This window comes from Belonocnema kinseyi, chromosome 2 (genome assembly GCF_010883055.1).
Source record: "Belonocnema kinseyi isolate 2016_QV_RU_SX_M_011 chromosome 2, B_treatae_v1, whole genome shotgun sequence".
NCBI classification, from domain to species: domain Eukaryota; kingdom Metazoa; phylum Arthropoda; class Insecta; order Hymenoptera; family Cynipidae; genus Belonocnema; species Belonocnema kinseyi.
The window spans coordinates 34,994,889-35,018,785 of record NC_046658.1 but is presented as its reverse complement, the minus strand read 5'-3'; the positions used below and the strand labels follow the sequence as shown (position 1 = coordinate 35,018,785).

The window sequence follows — 23,897 nt, the reverse complement described above, 5'->3', positions numbered from 1 at the left end:
TTAAAATGGAATCAATTCATGCTTTCATACTCTAAGTATTTGTAACTGACCTGCATCTCATAACAATCAAAGGGTCATGATTTACGAGCATTTCGGCACGTCATTTGACGCGCCCCAGGGTGCCTGCCTCTTGAGTTTCACGAGAGTCGGTGAGAATGCAGCGAGAGTCCACATTGAATATCATTGAAATTTTTCTCTATTGTTCTCTCCTTTTTTATTATTCAATAAAATATAAACATTTCATCAAAAAACCGGCGCTGGTCAGCAAAATAAACCATCATTTGGATGCCGTATGCAAAAAATGGAATCCCGTTTGTCATTCTAATAAATCCCCTTAATAGTAGGATTTCCCATTTAAAAAAATCACTTTGACCTTCAAATAACCTTGGAAATCGAATTCAAGGTGAAGTTCATTGGTACCAGTAATTGACCCCTTCTGTCACCTGTCCACCCCATATACGTATCGAGTGTGCGATGCAATTGCTTCGGGAAACTGTCTACCTGATCGCGCAGCTCCTAATCCTGGCAAACTGAATCATGCACTTTGCACTGTGTTCGGAAAGGGGGAAAAAGTTTACCTGAAAACGCATGAAAATCTGGATAAGAGGTTTTGTTAGTTATTATTTTTAGAAATAAAATCCATGAAAACGAAAATCCTAGCTGATCCTTTTTTCGATATATAGACATTTTTATAAAAAAATCATAAAATTGTCATTTTTTTTCTTTTTCATTATATAAATGTAAAAAAAGAAGGAAAAATAATACGTATACACAGGTGAATTTATTAAAGAATAAATATACATATAATATTTAATATAACTTTATATCTCTATACATTTATAATACACTGAAATAATTTTCGAACCAACAAATACAATATATTGAAAATTATTTTTTACTGTCTTCTAAATATTATTATTCATTACCTATGCACGAAAACAAAACAATTAACAATATGAAAAAATAAACAACTACTTTTTATAACAAATTTTTAATAAATTTAAATTTGTTTAGATGAACATTCCACAGCAGCACTCAGCAATCGTTTTGAGTAAGATGGATGATCTACAGAGTTTACAATATAACGTTGCCAATATAACAAAAACTCATGGTGAATAGTCTCACCAGCCTGCTCCGATCAATTTTTTAATAGTATTTATAATATATAGTATTTATAGTATTTAATCATTTTTCCAAATGAGTTACACAGTGAACCCCAGGGATATTGTTTATCTGAAGTAGGATGTTGTCAATTGTTTGCAACGTTTTTATATAACTTTATTTAAATAATATCTCTGGGATTAACTATGCACTGTAATGTTGCTGCTCGTTCGGTGAAAGGCTGAAACGTCAAGCAAAATCAAAATAATATTTATCTCAGGCGGATTAGAAACCGCTAACCTTCCGGGGACAAAGGAGTGTTCACTTATATCGTTTACACGCCTGGCTGTCTTTTTGCAGCCATATTTAGTTATTCAACTTATTTGCCTGAAAAATTAGCATGCAAACTTAGGCTAAATAGGAAATAAATTTTTGGGTTCGCGGATTGAACAATTAATATGAAATTGTTTTAATGACAAAAAAAATGGAAAACACATAGTAATTTGAGTTAACAAAATAAAAATTAAATCAAATAACAAACAAACGTGATAATTAACTAGAGTGACTAATGTTTCTTGTAAAAAAATATACATTTATAAGTTTAAGATGTAATTTCTAGTGCAATCAGATTAACGCGTCCCAAAGAATGATCGACTTATTGAAAATAATCGAGCCTTCTTGACCAGAATCACTAATTAAAATCAAGCACCAAGGACAAGACTTACTCGAAGAATCCGGAATATATCCCTGAGGATCCGCTCCAAATCCCTGGTGGTGAAATTGCCTCCATTTAAATTTTAATGGTTACAGGAACAACGACTCTAGGTTATGCTTCGAGCGATCAGAACATAATGAATTCCGGAGTCCTCGATCAGGCCAAGTGACTGGTGATCCCAGGATTTTCCGTTTGTGAGCCCGCCAATTCAGCGGGTATCTCTTGTGATGTCACCCAGAGAGCGGGATATTCCACTGAATCCTAACAAAGGGGAGCTGCCGTGCGAAGTAGTTATCCGGAATTTTAAGGCAGAAGCAACCCTGTACAGAAATGAGTTTCTGGTGCCAGATAAAAATGTTCTAATAATTTCTATGACCCTTTTTAGTCCTGACGGGTCGAGAAGTTAAATTGGCATTAGTATTTTTGCCACGTTACAGTACTAGTACATGAACTTTTAATGTTTCTAATATTCCGGTTGCCAGATATAAACTGTCTTAAATCTTTCGATATGTTCATGTAAATTTTCACCGATCTTGTTTGTTAAAAAACAACATTTCACCATTTTATTTAATGCTTCGCATTTTTTAATAATTGCAATACATTGAAATTTATTAGCATTTTTACATATTTCAGACTCAAATATTTTATCAGAATTTTTTAAAAGTCGTCTGCAACCGTTTCAATCAAATACTTCGCCATGGTAATTCTCAGGAACAATATTTAGACTTTTATGCCAAGATAATGCCTTTTCCCGACCAACCATGTGTACTAAACCATTTAAAAAAATATGGTTGCCTATACCTTGCATTATGTGTAGTTCTGGTGTCACACATTTTGAAAACTTATTTTCAATATATTGTATTATTAATTTGATGTAAATATATTTAGGATTATTGTAAAAATGTATGGAGATAGTAAGTTATATAACAAGAATTATATAGCATGATATTAATCTCGATAAAAGGATCAGTCAGGATTTTTTTTATCGCTGATTTTGTTTCTAAAAATAGTAACTAACAAAACCTCTTATCCAGATTTTTGTGCGTTTTCAGGTAAACATTTTTTCCCTTCCCGGACACCGTTGTTAGTTAACAACTTTTAATCGTGATCTTCGACTGTATACGTGCCGACAGAAGCCTCAACAGAAAACCTGGCAATATTGGTGACTTTCACTTTTAGAGTTTACGCACTCTGCTGATTAATAACACAGGCACCCAAAAAAAGTTGTCTGAACTTTTGACCAGACCATGCTGGTCTTATAGTTTTGAGCTTGCTGAATCAGAATCTAATGGCCGTTTGGTTCCATCAGGTCAGGATTTTTTCTAACCTCAAAAAACACCCAACAATAACCAAAATAGCAGGTCTCTCGAGTCGCTGAATTTCAGTATAATGTTGATTAATTCCTGTTTAGAGGCATTGTGCTTCTATCCTCAAAACCATCAAACCTAACCTTAAAACTGCCTCCAATTAGCCAGAATAAACGATCTTCCAGTTGTAGGGGCAAAATAAGCCCAAAAAAGTCATCTTATGATTTTTGGGTCGTTGAATCGATCTGGGACCTTGTTACTCGGAAAGGTCCAAGTCCACTCCTAACCTCAAAACATACCCTCCCAAAATTTTTAAAGCAGTCCATTTTGTTATTCTAATTTGACTAATGCCCAATTTTTCATTTTTTTTAGGTCAGTTTGATTGGTCCTATCTTTTCTCGTATCCCTTTGTGCCATAGATCATGGCTAGTCTAAAAAAAATTCGAACATAACCTCAAAATCACCACAACACGCGACCCTAGCCGATTCGTTAGTTCGAGAAGGAGAAACGGCCTCGATGTTTGATGCATACGGCACTAGAGTAGACTCCACGACACTTCTCGTTTTCGGAGCTGTAGGGGAGGCGAACAGAAAGTGTCAGATAACCCTCTCTCCTGCGTCGAGCCGTGTTCGGCGTAGTAGGCGTAGCCGGCCGCGTATATGTGTGCGTGAGATGAGACAAGGAGTAAGGGCATGCGAACGAAGGAGAAATCGGGAAACGAGAAGTGTCGTAGCGAGAAGTGTCGTAGAGTCTACTGTAGTAAGTTTATGACGTCGCCAAACCCGAATTTGAGGTTACTTTGTGCTCTTCGAGTCAGCATAGGATGATTCAAAAACTAGTATATTCGAGCTGATCAAAACCGAAAAGATACGAAAAAATTAAACAAAATAAATTTTCTGTAAAAACGGGATATTAAGCCACATGGAAATTTTACTTCGGGGTTAGGATTAATCGCTTATTCGGAGAGCACAAAGTCACCTCGAATTCGGATTTGGCGAAGTCATAAACTTGCTAGTGTCGTAAGCGTCCAAACATCGAGCCCTTTTTTCCTTCTCGAATTAACGGATCGGCTACATTCGCGGATTGAGGTGACTTGTGAGGTTATGTTCCAATTTTTTCAGGTTAACAATAATTTATGAAACAAAGGGACTTAAGACCAGAGACCCGAAAAATGTTCAAAAATGTGGTCGAGTTACATTCTCTATAAACAAAAAGGGCTATTTTTGGGTGTTTTTTGAAGTTACCAAAAAATCCTGACCTGGTTTAGCCAAGCGGCCACCGGATTCTGATTCCATAACCTCAAAAACATTAGATCAATATGGTCTGGTCAAAAGTTCAGGCAACCTTTTTTTGTGTGCCTGTGTAATGAAGAGTGAACACTCTACGCACCGTTTGCTGCAAAACCCGTTTCTGAAATGTTCCTCCGTTCAAAATACCTTTCGGATCAGTCTAGGATGCTGATTTACAAATAAGTCATTGAAAGAAACAGTTTCAGCGCATGCCCTGAAACTATTTTACTGGCTACGATTTGTGATGACACGCTATCCACGAGGGAAAAGAGATTGGAAATAATACTGAAATCTAAAGAAGATGGGAAAACAACAACTCGAGATTCAAGGACCATACCAACAGCACACGGTGCTACTCAAGGTGGAAAGTGTCACAAAAATGGATGCAAAATCGGCTAACGCAGAAAGTTTGTATATCATTTGTAGATTAAAAATCAGTTGAATTTAAAATCCTAGCTGATCTAGTTTAAACTTTTTACTTGTAATTGTCACCACAAACAAAGCTTTATTCCAAATTTTTAGACTTTTGTCAGCCGCTCTCTGAATAATGCCACTTTTTCAGTTTTACCGTTTTTTTCAAAAAACTTGTTGGAAGGCTCGAGCGATTTTTAAAGTCATAGAAAAAGTAAATACTAATAAAAAATATATACAATTATTTTTGTTTCAATCACCTTATCTGTTTAAGAATTCATTTGAAAAACATATTTACAGAAACGACTTTTAGCTAAACCCAGGTCTAAGGACGTGGACTTAGTGGTTGAATGGTCCCTTTTTCGTTTTTTTTTGCATTCTTTACTTATTTATTATTTTATTTTGTCAAATAATTATAATAATTTTGTATCCAAATTAAAATAAGTAATAGTATAAAAGTGCAGATGAAGTGGTGAAGATGAACTGCTTCTGATAAAGTTTGAAATGATGTTCCTAGCACAAGCTCCATACATAATTGAAACCAAAATGATTACATGCAATTGAAAAATTATGGAGATTTAGGGGTTGGTTACGATAAATTCTGTGATACAGGGAAAAATAAGGAGTATAGCAGAGAATGCCATAGTACGAGCAATCTTCTTCTTTTTCCAAAGTAAAATGATACTTACGTTTAACAAATATGTATAATACCTGAACTTCATGTTTTGCGAAGTTTCGTGAATCACCTTTTCTGGAAATATTTAGTGTCTGTTGTCGGTCAAGAAAACGCTTTATTGTGACCAGAAAAGTTACATGTTGTATCAAAAACCTATTATGGAGATGCATTCGAAATAAATGCATGTAGAAATCTACTAAAAGAAGCCGATAAGTTTAATGGTCCAGAGATTTATAGAGATGTAGGGATTTTCAAAATTACACCTTAAATTGCTGCTTTCAAAGCATTGAAAAAAATGGTTACTTGTTCTTTTACTTCTGGCAAAGTTTCACATTCGCTTGATGCATAAATCGCTGAATTAGATAAAGCTTTGAAAAGTATTGTTATCTTTCTGTGACTTTGAAAATTCGTGTTATTAGGGTTTTGGTCTTACAAAAGTGGTGAATCAGTCCATCGTGATTTTTTAAAAGTCTGGGAACATTCATAAGCCTTATTTTTCTCAATTGGTAAAATATGTAATTAAATATCCATAACTTCATCTGTAGTTTTATATTGATACTTATTTTATTTAGGATATCAAATTAATTTAATTATTTGATCAAAAATAATTTTAAAAATAAATAAAGAATGCAAAAAAACGAAAAAAAGTGGGGCCATTCAACCTTTCCGTCCACCTCCTTGGTCCTGGGTTTAGCTTAACGTGGTTTCTGTGAATATGTTTTCCAAATAAATTCTTTAACATATAAGATGATTGAAACAAAAAATAACTGTATACATTTTTTATTAGTAGTTATTTTCTATATGAAATTTAAAAATCGCTCGAGTCTGTCACAAAGTTTTTCGAAAAAATGGCTGACAAAAAGTCTAAAAATCTGGAGAAAAGCTATGTTCGTGGTGACAATTACAAATAAAAAGTTTTAAAACTTGAGCTTAAACGATAGACTTATAAGAAAGGGATCAGCTAGGATTTCCAATTCAACTGATTTTTAATCTACAAGTGATATAGACACTTTCTGCGTTATAGCTGATTTTCAATGCATTTTTGTGACACTTTTTCCGTGAGCAGGATAAAGGAAAACTGTCTAAAAAATAGTAAGGCCACGAAAAGAAAAGAACAATCTAATTCCGTTTCGAACTTTTTATACGCCAATATTGCACGATAATGCTGCCGAATATTACAACTGGGTAGATTGAGGTAAACAAAACTGAAATACGTTCACAGCTCTACCTATTTTCGCTCATATTCCTGATGACGCTGATGATCTTAGATCTTTTATTAGTAGTCAAAGGCATCCGCTTAGTCATGTGGCTCTCCACTTCCCATTTCACACTTAAAGTTTACAACGGTGCGACAAATCATTAACAGAAACTTGACAATCATTAACAAACGCTTTAAAATTTCTTAAGAGGACTTAACTTTTATTAATAAAAAGTTGATAAGAAGTACTTCTTTTCTCCATTTTTCGAAAACCGAGCTTTTTCAATTTAAAACCCCCAGGATAATGTCAAAAGCCCAAGAGCAAGGGTTAATGTTGATCGCAGTTTTAAAAATATGCAGCATTTCTTCTTCCGGAAAACGAACAAATTAGAGGGGATCGATCAACAAATATCGAAAGTCGAATTTTTACCGGTATAAATTTGGATCATCATTTATTATTTTTAATTTGTAATATGTATTACATCTGACATAAATTTATTAATATTAATATACGTATTATATTGAATATATTTAGCAAATTGTTTCAAATTACATCACAATTACAAAGTAAATTAAAATTCATATACATTCGTATACTAAAACCATATTATTTTACAAATATTTTAAAATGTATTTTTGTCTAGGAATATTAAAAAAAATTCAAACATTACTTTAGACAGCCATATATAGAAAAATATCTCATTTAAATAACAAATTCTGTTTAAAGTAAAATATTCGATTGATTTTATTATGCTAAATTATGCTTCGCATTTAGTATTACTTATTATTAAATATAAATTTTTATGTCTTATTTCTACAAGCATCGCTTTTTTTAAATTTTTTGGGGAAACAAAGCAGAATGCACTATGAAAAATATTGCATTAATAAATACAGTTTCACTTATTTTACAATTTCTTTAAGGAATACCTATCAACAGCGTAGTCTTACCTCCGCGCGAGCACCGACCGCTGTCGTCACAGTGAGCAAGTTTCGGTAAAACATATAGAACCAGCAACAGACAATACGAATAAAACCTTGTTCTTACTGATATCTCTTCGGAATAGATTAGAATATTCTAGACGAATTATAACTTAGCTAATTATAACTGCTTAGCAAAAAGCAGCTGATAGATGGGAATCCCCATTTCTCTCCAATTTAATGAAGGTAAACGTTGGTAGATAGCACTGGCGTCATAGTAATTCTCGCTACATTTCGAATAAAAGTGGAGCGATTATGAGACGAAAGATTACCCAGGCAAGGTTAAAATCGGGAAATGTTTCAGATTCGTGTAAAGTTTAACTGGCAAGGTTAATGTTTATTGCGGTAAATCTTTCACCTGGAATCGATGTAAACTTTATCTTTTGTTTTTTCTGTGCAATCACTGCTAAAGAGATGAAAAAAGCAATTAGGAGTACGAAGAAGTTTTCCGCTGCAGGAACAGATGGTATCTGGAACTTCTGGTGAAAGAAGTTTACTTTCACACGCCAACATCTGAGCCTCATATTAATCTCATATTTAAAGTCGGAAACTCCTTTTCCGCAATGGTTGGTGTTAGGGCAACGTGATTCAAAAAACGGTGTAGTAGGATGCCGAGAGAATCTGCTAATTAACAGGTACGTCTGCAAAGACGCGGCAAGCCCATCAGCGCCTCTAGTAAAGGGCTTGGATTAATTACCGGAAAGCTTTCGATTCATCCTCTCATAGACTTATTATCTGGCTATTGGAAAGCTTGAAGCATCATCCAAACATAGTGAGATGCATAGAGAGATTGATGCCCATTTGGAAAACTAGATTTAGTAATTCCTCTGGAAATTATCGCGTTACAATGTACAACGTCACCATCCAGAGGGGCATATTTCAGGGCAATACCATGAGAGCTCTTTTTTTGCATCACACTTCTGCCTCTATTTCAGTACACAAGAGAGATTGATATGGACGTTGGATTGGACAAGTGTGCTAAAATACATCTGAAGAAAGGAAAGATTATTTGCGTGCCGGGGACCCTAAGCTTGTAGCTATAAGTGTTATTAGACATCTTGACACTGAAGAGGCCTATAAATACCTGGGCGTGCCTGAAATCCGCATTCAGGACGCAAAATTAGTAAAGGAGTCTCTCCGAAGCAGATGCAAGCACCTTGTTCGGAAGAGTTGGGCTTCAAATCTCTCGGCGTTAAACGAGGTATCTGCAAAGATATTTAGTGTCTGTGCCTATTATACTTGCCGTCATGGTTCTACTCTACTCGTTTGGGATGGTTCAATGGACAAAGAAAGAGATTAAGGCCCATGAAATCGCCACACGGAAGATCATGCATATGGATGAGATCTGATTGGCAAAGCAGCGTTCCTTTACAATGCCGCGGAGCAGGTGGCCGAGACCTTTCACCTGAATTTGAACATCGGAAGTTACGAAAGTGCATTACTCCATTTAGATGCTTCTGTTCTAAAAAGTCGAAGTAAAGAAAGCAGAGGTTGAAAAATTCCTCCAGAAGATACTTGACAAGGAAATGCACGTAAACTTTTACAGAAATATAGAAGAACAGTCCTTGTCAAAAAAGCAATATTTTGCTTTTCTCAAATCATGAGGGCTTAATTCAGTTGTGTGTGTGTAAAGATATGAGAATCAGAACTCGATAAGGACCATTTAAAATATTGTTATATTATATTTATTATATATATATTTGTTAGGGAGACGGAGCTTAGTCAAGCGTGGCAAGCAGCTTGAGGGCCGCAAGTTTAGCGTATTAGTTGTATCAGGTTGCCATGCCCGTGACTATGCACAATTCCAGGTTTCAGAGTATAGGCCATTGATATCAAGGTCATGAGACGTGGCCATAGGTGTGATTTACAGCGTTTCTACTGAGAGGCGGTGTCATTTTCAGATAACAATTGCTTGTTGTGGGACCCCGCACACATTATAGCAGTAGCACGGAGACTTCCCATTAAACATTCCTATTAAAAATTGTAATTTTTCTAACATACGTTAAAACTTATTTGATTTAAACTGCTAGTATCGCAATCATGGTTTTATCATTATTTTTTGTGAATATCCTTTTTTCCTGCCTTCAATTTGCTATAAAACATATTAGTCTTTACAAATCTAAACGGCGATTGTCAAGTTTAAATTGTATTTTTAATTTATATGGAAAATTTATCTCTTCGCATCTCTTAGGCAATTAATATCGTTTTCTCGACTGTAACCTAGCTCGTCATAGAACTTTTGTAAAAATAAATATTTAATTACCAAATTGTACCACCAATAGTTTGTTCGTGCAAATTAGGGATGTGTACACATTCAGAAAACAAATTTTCAACTTGCAGGGGGAAAACACAATGGTCCTTATCTAGTTTAGCACCTCATAAATTCTAAAAATGCTTATTTTTTACAAAATCATTTATATATATTAAGGACTTTTTGGGCATGTGAAATATGTGCAATATATCTATTTTTTATATGATAAAATTTTAAAACATGCTTGCTCTAAAATTTAAGAATTTTATTAATAATAATCTGAGAATAACAACTGGATTTAAAAATTATTAGTATATCATTAGGCCAAATCCCTTCCGGAGTCAGAGTAATTACATGATGGAAAATTTACGTTAAAATTATAGAAGCATGTGGTCATTACTTACAATATTGTAGAGCAGTGAAAATTTTATTATTCCATTTCTCTGTGTTTTAGAGAAGAATACCCAAATGGTCCTTATGCAGTTGTCTTTCTCATAATTTTAGAATTAATGTTTTTAAGTGAAAGAAGAAAGGATTTTGACATATTTTCATATTTATCAATAAATAGTATCCTAAATTACTTGAAATCGTTATAAACAGTTTTTATTGATGATGTCATACATGAAAATACGCATGTAACAGATGGTCGGTCACTTTCTAACGTTAGAAATCGAGCAGACGAAGATGCATTATTGACATTTCCGGCTGCGACTTTATCGTGCCAAGGCTTCTTTCACTCTGACCAATTTTCTCCAATTAGCATTTGTTCTGTAATGTTTAGCGAAAACGAAAACATCGAATTGATACTTTTAAATTCGAAATGAACTCGTAATGAAGATGATACCCTGTCTGGGAGATATTATAAAGTCATCTCAAGATCCAAAGATGCACAAATAAAATGCTAAATGTTTAAAAGCATAAAGTCGCTATCTTAGTCCACACAAATTTATTTCATTTTTTTATAATTTACTTTTAACTTCTAAATTTAAAGGTTAGTTTAGATGCAGAAGTACGGCGCTTAACAGTGGACAGGGGTTTAATTAACGAATGCGCATATGCGTGGAACTGTAAATTGCACTTTCTCTGCCTAAACCGGTAAAGTACCTCTTCGCCAGAAAAGACCAACTTTGTTGCTCCAAACCACGTCGAGAAAGCGATGAAAACATTTTCGAATTCGCATAAAAAGTCTTAAATCATACTTATCGTTAGCAATTAGTTGGTTTATAAATTGTTATTTTCTATGTGAATTGAAATATTTTAAAATAAAACTATTTTTAACTATTATGTTCCAATTAAAGTAATTTCAAAATTTTATTCGCTTTTAAACGAATTGTTTGATTTTTAATTTATAACAAACATAATGTTTTCAACAATTTATTGTCATTATTAATAATATTCTCTTTGCTTAATTGGCAGAATGTTGCGGTTTTTTTCATGAAATTATCAACTGTTTGTCAATTTTTCATTAGGCGTGACTTAATATTTAATAAAATTTATCAAAAATAATTGTTCAAACAAATTATTATTGCTTATGACTATCTCCATCTATAGCAATGTCTTATAGTTGCGGGTTTTTCATGAATTTATACCTTTCTGTCCTTTTTAATTTAGTGACATAATAATTAATAGAAGTTAACAAAAAAGTTTTTTAAACAATTTAATATTGTTTGTAACTATCTTTCCTTAGATAAGTGCTACAAAGTTGTAATTTTTCAAATTCTCATTCATGAGAGAGTAATGTAATCGTCCAAATTTTCGATCTCTGTTTTTTTTTACGTTTCGACACTCACAGAATCCGAAAAGAATCAAATTCTGACAGTGTAAACAAGTTAGCCCTTGATACACTTCTTTAGGTTCCCGAAATAAAGGTTATGTTCGCTAAGCAGATATTTCCGACCAAAATTAAAAATTTAGAGCATTTTCAAAATTTGAAAAATTTTCTTTTGTTAAATTTTAGAATTTTTGTCAAAGTTTCTTATATATTGGTAGGAGACTTGCAAATTATCAAAATAAAATGTTCAATTTCGATAAAAATTAGAAAAGATCTATACCTTTAAAAATTTTGAAAACGTTAAGAAAAATAGAAAAAAAAGAAGCTTTTCAAAATTTTGAAAATTTTCAAAAAAACGAGAAAAAAGTTTGTTAAGAGGTTAAGAAATATTAATTCAAATTTCTACTAGATATGAAATAATGTATTTCGAAATTGATCTAGTGAACTTTCTTAATTAGACAAAAGTTCCAAAAGTCGGATCATTTTCAAAAATATGCAATTTTTGTTTTTAAAAGATCCATAAGTTTAAAGCGTTGTTTTTTTAAAATAAATTTGAACAAGATTTACCAATTATTTTGCTGAATTTTTTCAATCGGACATAAAGTATCGAGCGCGAGTTTCGTAATGATAATGTATTCGTCGAAGCCGTAGGTGCTTTGAGAACCTTCTTTAAAAACAAATCGACAAAAATTGCAGTTGCAATTTATGGCTGTAATTCCTCAGAAGTTTAAATCACAGTCTTCGATTTAAGTTATAATATTTATAATATTTGAAAAAGTCTTGTTAAAGTGTACGCATTAAACGTACGAAAACGAGTGCGAAGCGCGAGAATGTACCCGCGCGCTAGGCGCCCTCAAACTTGGCCCGAAGCGCAGCGCGCACTGAGGACGTACCCGCGCAGCAGGCATATTTGTTTATAAAATCTTTAACTTTGCTTCGCCTACTCAGTTATTAAAAATTAATTAATAAAAATTAGAGAAAACTACTCTCTAAATATGAATCAGTGAAATTTCACTGATTCAAATAGCTAGAAATGGGTCACTGACAATCAGTGAAAGGTTACTTATTGATGCAGTGAAGTAACCACTTTTGAGGGTTGGCAGCACTGCACCATGTCAATTTAGCAATCATAATTAAATAATATTTGAGTACATTCAATCAAAGAATTATAGTAAAAATTTAAAACCCATAAATATGATCAAATATTAAAAAAGGTGAAAAGTTTCAATGCTTTTAAATGACATGATTTACCCTGGTGTTACTGAACGAGAGAAAATGAAGTTGAAACTTTAACCACAATATGCTCTACAAAAACGTCTTCAAATTTCTAAATTAGTTTATCGGACAAAAATAATGCATGATAAAAAACATATATTACGGTGTACTATGATATTCAAAAAATTTATTTTTTCTCAGAATTATAGTGCGCCATGTCCACAAAATATTTATAAATGAACTATTTATAATGAAATTCTTCAGTAAAAAGTTTAACAGAATCGTAGTTTACATTATTCTATTTTATTACATAGCTCGAATTAAATAAGTTATTCGAAAATTATTGACTTTTGAGTAATATTTCGATGGTTGCTTTCAAGGTTAAAAATAATTTTAAAAATTGTTATTATATTTTTCAAATTGAAAATAGGTTATCCATGTCAAATATGCTCCACGAAGTTGGAATTTTTTCACTTATAGAAATGCAAGAAAGGACTAGGAAAAATTGATTTACAAAACAAAGTTTAATCCTTGCGACGATATGACTATTATTAAATTTAATTTTTCAACATATAACTATCATTAAATTTAAATAAAGACATTTTAAAGAGTGCATTTCTACATATGAGATTAAAATATTCCCAAGAAATCTAAACGGATCAGTTTAATCTTTAATAGAATGATCAAAGAATGAAACATTATGTTATTTTGTTTGTTTATATTGATACAGATTTACTTATAAAATGAATAACACTGCAACAAAAACGATATCTTCATAAATTATCTATTGTGCTCAGGATTGCAATCTGTTTAAAATCTCGAAAGCATAGTGATAAAATTTGTGAACAAGTGAGCAATTCGAAAAACAATTAACAAAATATATTATTGTGAAAAGATCGAGCACAGTGAATGGAAAAAATGGGAGGGGGGGGGGTTTATAAAAAATATTTTTATCTCTTATATCATAGTAAACCGTAATATATGTTTTTGATTATGCATTATTTTTCTTCGATAAACTTATTTCGACATTTCAAAACGTTTTTGTAGAGCATCACAGTAATACAAGATGAAGAATTTTAAATGTAGATGAATTTCATTTTTGCATTAATTTAAGTAAGTCACTTCATTTGAACCAGAAATGAAACTTAAGTTCAGTGTCTCATATCTGATATACGAGTAATATGATAATTAACTGGCATGTATGTTGAGTTTGGGATGATTTTCATTCGCGTGCTCTGAAATTCAATTTGTGCTGGCAGAAAGGCGTGCGCAAAATGCGATCTGGCGTTGCGCAAACACTTGGACGGATTTCGGCGATTTTAGAATGAGGAGCCAAGAGAGCAGCTGAGAGTATACAATATGGCGTTGATAGCGCTGCGTAGAACCCAGTGGGCACAAAATTTGGCGACGTCTTTACGGCATCGTTAAGACATCTTCACGACATCGTTACGACATCTTCACGACTTCTTTACGACATCCTATGTTCATGTCGTTAAGGTGTCTTTACGATATCGTAAATAAATCGTATGATCTAACGATGTCCTAACGATATCGCAAAGACACCGAAACGACATGGACATAGGATGTCGTAAAGTTGTCGTAAAGATGTCGTAAGGATGTCGTAAAACGTCGTCAAATTTTGTGCCCACTGGATATCGATCAGCACTGAGATCATGGCAGTTGTTTCGTCAACGTTTCCTACTTTGATGTATGTACTCAGATCTATAACGTATTCTGATTATAAATCGAATAAACGTACACATGTGATAAACAAATATATGAAAAAAGATTGAAGATTCACGTTCTGTACCTGGTAGCTTGAAATGGACATAAGTGCCTTGTTTACTGTCATTAAGTTCTTTTTTCCTTCTACTAATCTCATCGACTTAGAAGATAAAACAACTTGATTTATTAGCCAGAATGAATAATTTATTCAATGCCCACATTAAAAAAATTAAATTCCTAAAATTATTCAATTTTTAATTATATATTAATTTCATGTTCCTAATATCTGAACTATAGCGCATGAATGTTATGAATTTCAACAATCAGCTGACTTAAGGGCATGTGATACTTACAGTTTCACCGGCTTTTTTTGACAAAAATGAAAATTTGTAAAATCTGAATTCGGAGATGCTATAAGATATCATAACAGACGTCCCCGGACTCTTTTTTGAGGGATAATAACAAAAAAATTTATTGTGCTGAATAAAAATTTTATGCATATGCATGATTTTGAGGTTACGTCGTTTTTCATCTCTGCCTTTCCGATAATCTGGAAATTATTTATGAAATAAACTTTTTTGATTGCCTGCAAGCAAGGTTAGTTCCAGGGGATTAGTTATTATGTTTAGTTAATATGTTACTAGTTACTATGTTGTTAGCACGTTGTAAGCAATATCAAAAATTTTTTGATAAAAAAAACGCAAAAAATGGGTGCGGGGACGTCCGTTAGCATGTTCGCTATCATTTCCCAGATTTTGAAGGCAAAATATTTCTTATCCTAGGAAAAAAGCCAGGGGAATCTAAAACTGGTAAAATCGACAATTTTCTAAGTATCATATGCCCTTAAATTAACCTATAAGTTTCATTTCAAACGCACGCGTTGACGCAAGGTCAACAATCTTTCTGTCTTAAATTAACTTATAAAGTACATTTAACGTATATAAAGCAGTTAACTTTCAACCGAGCGCGTTACTTAAAGTCATGTTATCATCATCAGTTGACTTTCAACCGACGAATGATCCTTTTAGTTACATCTGAAAGTCAACTGGCTTTTCCTACTGAAATTCAGAATCTTGTATTACTGTGATATTATGGTTAAAATTTGACCTCACTTTCTCAGTTTGACCATTAAGAGACTATAACTTTAGGGCAACGATACATATAATTTTATTATAATATTAATATTCTTAAACTGTGTAATTTCGAATTTAGTGTACTTACTTTGAATCAGCAGATTTTTTAAAACATTCTTTCTGGTGAATAATTCCCTCATGTCTGCTTTAATTGTATTTTTTATTGAATGATTTTTCACAGAGTGGACACTTATGTGGATAACTTCAATTAGAAGATTTTTTCTGGCGAATTATTTCCCCATTTCTGCTTGAATTGCATTTTTGACTGAATGTTCTTTCACAGAATAAACACTCATAAGTTTTGTGTGGACTTTTATATTTTTCACTATGAACTTCGCGGAAATGTCGAAGTAAAGCCTTTTTTCCGGAAAAAATTTTTTCGTGAGAATCACAAACTCCCATCTTAACAGAATTTGATTATCGCGCCAAGTACAGTAATTACTTATTCGCCGGCACTCGGCTACTCGCCCTAGGAGATTTTCTATTTCATGCATGATCGGGTACGTCCGGCCTCTTTTAGCTCGTAACGTTGACTTTTGTCTTCATTTATGTAAAGAATATAAGTCAAGGTTGAATATATAAATCAGTAAATTTGTAAAGTTTCGAAAAATAAAATGTTATTTAAAGAAATAATTTTTTCAGCTTGAGATTTTCCAAGAAAAAGCCAGCGTTGATGTAATCGAAGATGAAATTATGAATCTATAAGCGATGATTGAAAGAGCGAGACTGTTATTCAACTTCAGTTAAGCTAATCATTGTAGAATTTTAAATATCGTACGAATTTAAATCTTAATGTTTTTATGGATCTACTGAAGTTTGTTCATGTAAAAATTAGTTCATTTCTTTCTGTTTAAAAAAAGTCAAAAGTTCATTTCTAAAATAAAGCTTAAGATTTAAAATTCTTCAATAAAAATAAAAATATTACCAAAATCATTCGAGTCATCTTCGTCAGTGAATTTTAATATCGAATCATGACCCCTACAGTTTCAGGCTTTTTATTAAATTTTTTTACGGCATTTCCCTAATTTCTAAGAATACACCATAAAAATCATATTTTAATTTTTTAAAGAATATTAATATAAGTAATTACTTCTGAAATAATAATTTTTTTAATTTATCAAGTTCATTTTAAAATAAAATGTCTATGGAATGTAGTTTACATGTTTAGGAAAATATGTATGATTTTTCCACTCTTAATATACAAGACTTTCAACTTTTAATATCAAAAAAATAATCAGTCACTCGGGGCATTTTAGAACAGATCGAATTAGAGAAACATAAGCAGCAAGTAATTTATTTACAAAAAGTAAATTGTAAATAGTCATCATCTCCAATATGTTAGATTTTGGGCCAACTTTTGCGAAGATTTGCAATTTAATTATTTGACATAATCTTCGATGATTTAAATTTATATTGTGGGATGTACGACGATAAGTGGCCAACAATTATGTAAAGATTATGTGACTCGACATTACACATTCACACAACAGTTACAGCTTTGAACACGGATCTCGCGCGTACCCAGAGAAATTACCTGGAGGGGGCGTCGTCGAAAAAATATATGTACATAGAGAGACGATTAATTAAATTTGCGAATTTCTAACTAATTTTATACTAGCAATCATGTTATGTGCTTTATGCGCGCGATACTTTTCTTATTAGCAGTCAAATACTTAAATATAAATATTTCAGAGTGGCCTCTAAAAACAAAATTTCTGGTTGAATACTTAACTGAAAAATAAAAGCATTTATAATATTGGCACTCTTCTAAATTTAAAGTACATAAAATTTAAATTATATCCTAATTAACTAATTAATTTATCGAACAATTTTATCAGACATTTTCAAACTTAGGGCTATTTATCCTTATCTGAAAAAGTCGGATTTCTTTCCTTTAAATTTCTTCTGAGTAAAAAACAGACGTATTATTTATTTGTAAAAATAGCGCTCAGAAGCAGACTGGGACTCACCAACCGACCCGATAAAAGTCTTGCAGCCATTCTATCCAAATTTTGTGAAAGAGTTCAAAACATTCGAAACCACCATTTTATGAGACTGCAGAAAAGTGAGCGTTAGATAGCACTTTACCCAAATCGTACGAGAACATCCTATGAGGTGAATATGATCTGATAATGATTACGATCACTGACCGAAAATGTCTTCTGTTTTGTTTTCTCGATCTTTAAAATTTCTCGAATGCCAGCTCATATTTATTCTTAGTTTTTTGGGTTACTAAATCTTGATTTGCTTCTTTCAATTCTTCATTTATGTTGAGACGTGGCATTTTAGTTTTTTCCCCATGATTTTGAGTTTACGAAGATTTACATTTATAAATATGGTTACCAAATGGATCTCGTGAAAAATCAGCACATGTCTGTCTGCCTCCCCCACATACACCCAGCAAATAGTTAACCAAACCTCACCCAGCCAAACGCTATTGAAAAAATGAATTCTATTCTCTTTTTATGAAATATAGTAAAAACAAGAAAACAAATTCTTATTAAACATTCTATTACCGGAAAAAAATCAAAACGCGTGTAACCCTGTGATAAACGTTTGCTAACCCTATTTATAACACTTTGCGAAGCAATTGCTGGTAATGGATATCTCTGGCATGCGCAGTAGTGATTATGTGTATTTTTAAATTGGCACATGGAGTTACATAACCTAAAACTACACAGGAGTAACTACAGCGTATTCCAGAGATATCCGCGTTCTGAAACCACAGTGTGGGAGCCATGCATTTGAGCTGTGATTAATAATTTCGTACGGCGCCAGATTTTAAAGTACACTGAAACTCTTCTATAGCCCCGATTTCGGGGCTGACGGTGGGTGGCAACTAACTCATTATAGCCTGCTTCGCTTTTGTTTGTTCTTGCCTGACTGCTCGCCTGAGTGACAGCCGCAGATCCCGCGCACCTCGCGTAGCACCTGTTACACCTACATGCGGCGTGGCATCAATTCTCGGAAAAGCTATAGAAGGGAGGGCTATTGAAGATTTTCACAGTAGTTCGTTCCGGGGTAAAGTTTGAGATATGTATACATGACTTTGGGTGCGTGTGTGGCCATGTGTGAAACAAATTAACGGTAAAAGGCAACTAACGCTCACTTTTCTGTGGGCGTAATTGACTCATGACATTGGATTATTTTCCTATTTAAATGTCCTAAATTTTAATTTGGCTGACTTGGATTGGAGGTCATTTTTATTTCAGGTTTGTTTGGGGCTGATTTGCATTTTAAACTTTCACTTGATTCTCAGTTGTCAGTGAGATAGCATCGTGGCAGGTGTGCTGTTCCTGCTGGCAACCAATTTTATTTTCATTTTATTTTTATTTTATTTTAATTATTTATTTTTTATTTATTTATATTTTAATTTTTTTATTTGATTTTTATTTGATTTTTGTTTTATTTTATTTCATTTTATTTTTATTTTAATTTTATTTTATATTATAGATTTTTTTGCCTTGATAAGGGTGATGTATAAGTGTTGAAACGTTGGTGATTATGATATATATTTTTTAAATGTTTTTTATTGGGATTTGATAATGTTGGAAATAAAGAGGACGAAAGAAAGGGAAAAAGAGAGAGAAGGAAGAAGATTTCGTTGGTTGCCTTCTCATTTCTCTTTCCTCCTATTTATTTCCGTCCAAAGTAAGCATGAATAGTTTTCTTTTTTTTTTCTTTATTAGGGGGAAAGGAGGAGAGAGAAGTGATCCTTTTTTTCAGTTTCCAATGAGAATATTTTGTGGTGGTTGTCCAAATTTGGTCGTTAGATTCTTGATTTTATTTTCAGGAATTCTTATCATCAATTTGATTATTGGACGTTAAAAAAGGATTTTACATTGGATTATTTTCCTATTTAAATGTCCTAAATTTTGATTTCAGTAGATATACAAAAATTCAAAACATTTGATAATGTTTCTATAAACTGCAAAGAATTTCACAAAAATAAAAGGATTTCAAAGATTTCAAATATTTCGGTTAATCTGCGCCTTTGAAGGATTTCCTTAAATTTTGAAAGATTTGAGAGGATTTAATCAGATTTATAAGTTCTTAAAATATTAAAAAAGACTTCAAGAGATTTCATAGAATTTCCAAGACTTATCAATATTTCCAAAGATTTTTAAGAGATTTATTAAGACTTCCAATAATTTCAGTGATTCTGAGGAATATTCAAGATTTTTAATAAGATATTTTAAAAATTCTCCTAGATCTAAAAGGATTCCATAGGGCTTCAAATATTTAAAGAAATTTAAAGGAACATCATCAGATTTCATGTAATTTCACAATATTTCAGCGAATTTTATATTTTAATTAATTTCAAGGAATTTATTCACAAGAATTGAGAGATTTTAAAAGAATTTAAAAACTTAAAAACGTTTTCAAACATTTCAATCGATTTCAAAGATTTTAAAGGGTTTTCAAGGGATTTGAAGGGTATTTTAAAAGATTCCTAAAAATTTCCAAGCGCCTAAAAATTTCAAGACATTTTAAAAGATTTCAAAGGATTTGAAACATTTGAGGGTATTTCTAAGAGGATCCAAAGAATTTTCAAGAGATTTAAAAAAATTCGAAGGAATTTCCCAGGAGTCTGATGATTTACAATTTCAAAAGAGGTAAAAGGATTGTATAGGAACTATGAGGTTTCAGGGTGTTTAAAAATATTTCAGGGAATTTTTCAAGAATTTAATAAGATTTTTAAAGATTTTAAAGATTTAAATGATTTTAAGGGATTATACAAGTCATCGAGATATTTGAATCCATTTTCCAGGAATTCAAAAAATATCTAATGATTTCATAGTATTTCACGGATTTTTTTTAATTTCAACGGACTGTAAGGATATAAATTAATGCTATAATTTATAAACGGTATGCAAAGTATTTTTATAATATTGAGGAAATTTTAATTGGTTTTTAAATAATTTAAAGGTTTTTAATATTTCATGATTTTAATGACAACGGTTTTGCAATGAATATCAAAAGAGTCATAAATGCCGTAAAAATTTAATAATTCTAAAAAAGCATTAACAACTGTACAACTGAAATTAGTTTCATTTTATTTAAAAACCTAGTATTACAAAAATAAAATTAAAAAATTAGTAAAGTTCCTGATTGAAATTTAAAAAATGAGGAAACTTCGAAATAAATATTTGCGGATTAAAAATTTTGAAACTAAAAAACTTTTGTTTTTAAGTTTCATAAATGAAAATTTTTCAGACTTGCGCATGCATTATTATAATTTTAAATGGAAGTTACAGAAATTTATAAGTTGATAAAAATGACCAAGAGTTATCATGTACTGGAAAAAATTGAGGAATCTTAAATATTGTAAACATTCCAAGTTTAATTATTCTCAAAACGTTGAGAACGTTCAACGGTTTGTAAGGATATGAATTGATTTTACAATTTATAAATGGTATACAAAGTAATTTTATAATATTGAGCAAATTTTAGTGGGATTTTTAATAATTTAAAGGTTTTTAATTTTTCATAATTTTAAGGACAACAGTTTTGTAATGAATATCAAAAAATGCCGTAAAAATTTAATAATTCTAAAAAAGCATCAACAGCTGTACAGCTGAAATTAGTTTCATTTGACTTAAAAACCTAGCATTACAACATTAAAATTAAAAAATTAGTGACGTTCCTGATTAAAATTTAAAAAATGAGGAAACTTTGAAATAAATACTTGCGAATTAAAAATTTTGAAACTAAAAAACTTTTGTTTTTAAGTTTCAAAAATAAAACTTAAGGGAAGTTACAGTAATTTCTAAGGTGATAAAAATGACTAGGAGTTATCATGTACTGGTAAAAATTGAGGAATCTTAAATATTGTAAACATCCCAAGTTTAATTATTCTCAAAACGTTGAAAACGTTCAACGGTTTGCAAGGATATGAATTGATTTTACAATTGATAAATGGTATACAAAGTGAGTTTATAATATTGAGCAAATTTTAATTGAATTTTCAATAATTTAAAGGTTTTTAATTTTTCATGATTTTAAGGACAATGGTTTTGCAATGATTATCAAAAGAGTCATAAATTCCATAAAAATTTAATAATTCAAAAAAGCATCAACAACTGTGCAACTGAAATTAGTTTCATTTGATTAAAAAACCTAGCATTACAAAAGTAAAATTAAAAAATTAGTAACGTTCCTGATGGAGAATTTAAAAATGAGGAAACTTCGAAATAAATATTTGCGGATTTAAAATTTTGAAACTAAAAAACTTTTGTTTTGAGTTTCAAATTGAAAGATTTTCAGAATTGCGCATGCATAATTATAATTTTAAATGGAACTTACAGAAATTTATAAAATGATAAAAGTGACTAAGAGTTATCATGTACTGGACAAAACTGAGGAATCTTAAATATTGTAAACATTTCAAGTTTAATTATTCTTAAAACGTTGAAAAAGTTTAACGGATTTTAAAGATATAAATTGATTTTATAATTCATAAATGGTATACAAAGTAATTTAAAGGACAATGGTTTTGTATTGGATATGAAAAGAGTCATAAATGCCGTAACAATTTAATAATTCAAAAAAGCGTCAACAACTGTGCAACTGAAATTAGTATCAGTTGATTTAAAAACCTAGCATTACAAAATTAAAATTAAAAAATTAGTAACGTTCCTGATTGAGAATTTGAAAATGAGGAAACTTCGAAATAAATATTTGCGGATTTTAAATTTTGAATCTAAAAAATTTTTTTTTAAGTTTCAAAAATGAAACTTTTTCAGAATTGCGCATGCATAATTATAATTTTAAATGAAAGTTGCAGAAATTTTTAAGATGATAAAAATGATTAACAGTTATCATGTACTGGACAAAATTGAGGAATTAAAAATATTGTGAACATTTCAAGTTTAATTATTATTAAAACGTTGAAAATTATATGATTTCTAGTTGGAAGTTTAAAAAATAATGAATCCAAGGCTAATGGTACCGTTAAAAATTAAATAATTTCAAACCTCGTTTAAAATTGCAGCATTCTAAAATTAGGTTCGTGAAACAAATTGTTAAATAGTAATAAATTTTAAATCATACATCACAATTTTTAAAATCTAAAGTTCAAATGTAATAACTTGAAAATCAATTATAAAGCATTTCCATGCATGCGGAAGGACTGTCAAAAGATCCTAGCGGGGTAGGGTGGCAATCGTCGATATCGCAGCAACGTAGAGCCGCGCCTGGATACGAAGCAGGTTGTTGATGTTGTTTTAAAAAATTTTGGAAGACGTACTAACACCAATTTAATAAATTTTAACATATTTAGCCCCTCAAATTGAAAATACAAATGAAATCACTTACCGGAAAGAGGAATATAGGCTGGAATTGGTGCTGCATATTGTGAGACTTCATCCTCATAAATGGGTTGACGATAGTAACAACTATTACTCGGTTTTCTTGATGTACCAAAATACAACTCTTCCGTAGACGCAGGAGCATCATAACCAGGTTCCTTTATAGATGGAGCATACCTGTATTAGTTTCTCAAGCTATTTAATAATGTTTAATATACGAGTATGTAGTTCACTCCTTACAGCTAAACAAATGTATTATCCTTTTTGTCCTATTTATTTTTATTAGTTTTGTGTTTCTTAGACCCGGATTGTAACCCTTATATTTTTTTTGGTAGTCCGTTTGTCTGTCCATGGTATTTTTAAAATTCTTTAAATTAAAAATAGATCAGAATTTTAATGAATAATAATCGATATGAAATACCTTCCAAATCGAAAAACTTGTTTTACATTTTTCTTATTACATGACATGAATGAGTCGAAGATATTTAAAACATTAAATCTGAAAATTTTGGAAATTAAAAATTATAGAAAATTTTACAAAAACAAAAGTCAGTTTTTAAAATAAGATTAGTACAATTTTTATCTAATGGAGTTTTAATGATAAGGCAGCTTAAAGGTTTTTTGGTTTAAGGTATTATAATATTCGAAACATTTAAAAAATCTTGCGGGTGGATTCATAAGGGGGTAAGAATAATATAGCGACAGAGTCTATCTTGGAAATCGTTTTTATTTTTAACACCACGGGAGTAAAATTATCTCGTTCGTTATAAGAACAGGAACGAAAAGCCGAAAAATTGTATAATCTCTCTCTCTCTC

The 23,897-nt window shown here is 31.5% G+C and overlaps 1 protein-coding gene across 1 annotated transcript in view; it reads right to left on the bottom strand.

Annotated features, from left to right (window-relative positions):
* The window catches only part of LOC117167814, a 120,394-nt gene that overhangs the window by 94,690 nt on the left and 1,807 nt on the right, over nucleotides 1–23,897 (bottom strand). The window contains exon 2 of the mRNA XM_033353016.1: nucleotides 23,089–23,258. Within this exon, the coding sequence (XP_033208907.1) occupies nucleotides 23,089–23,258 (170 nt within the window). The remainder of the gene's footprint in view (nucleotides 1–23,088; nucleotides 23,259–23,897) is intronic.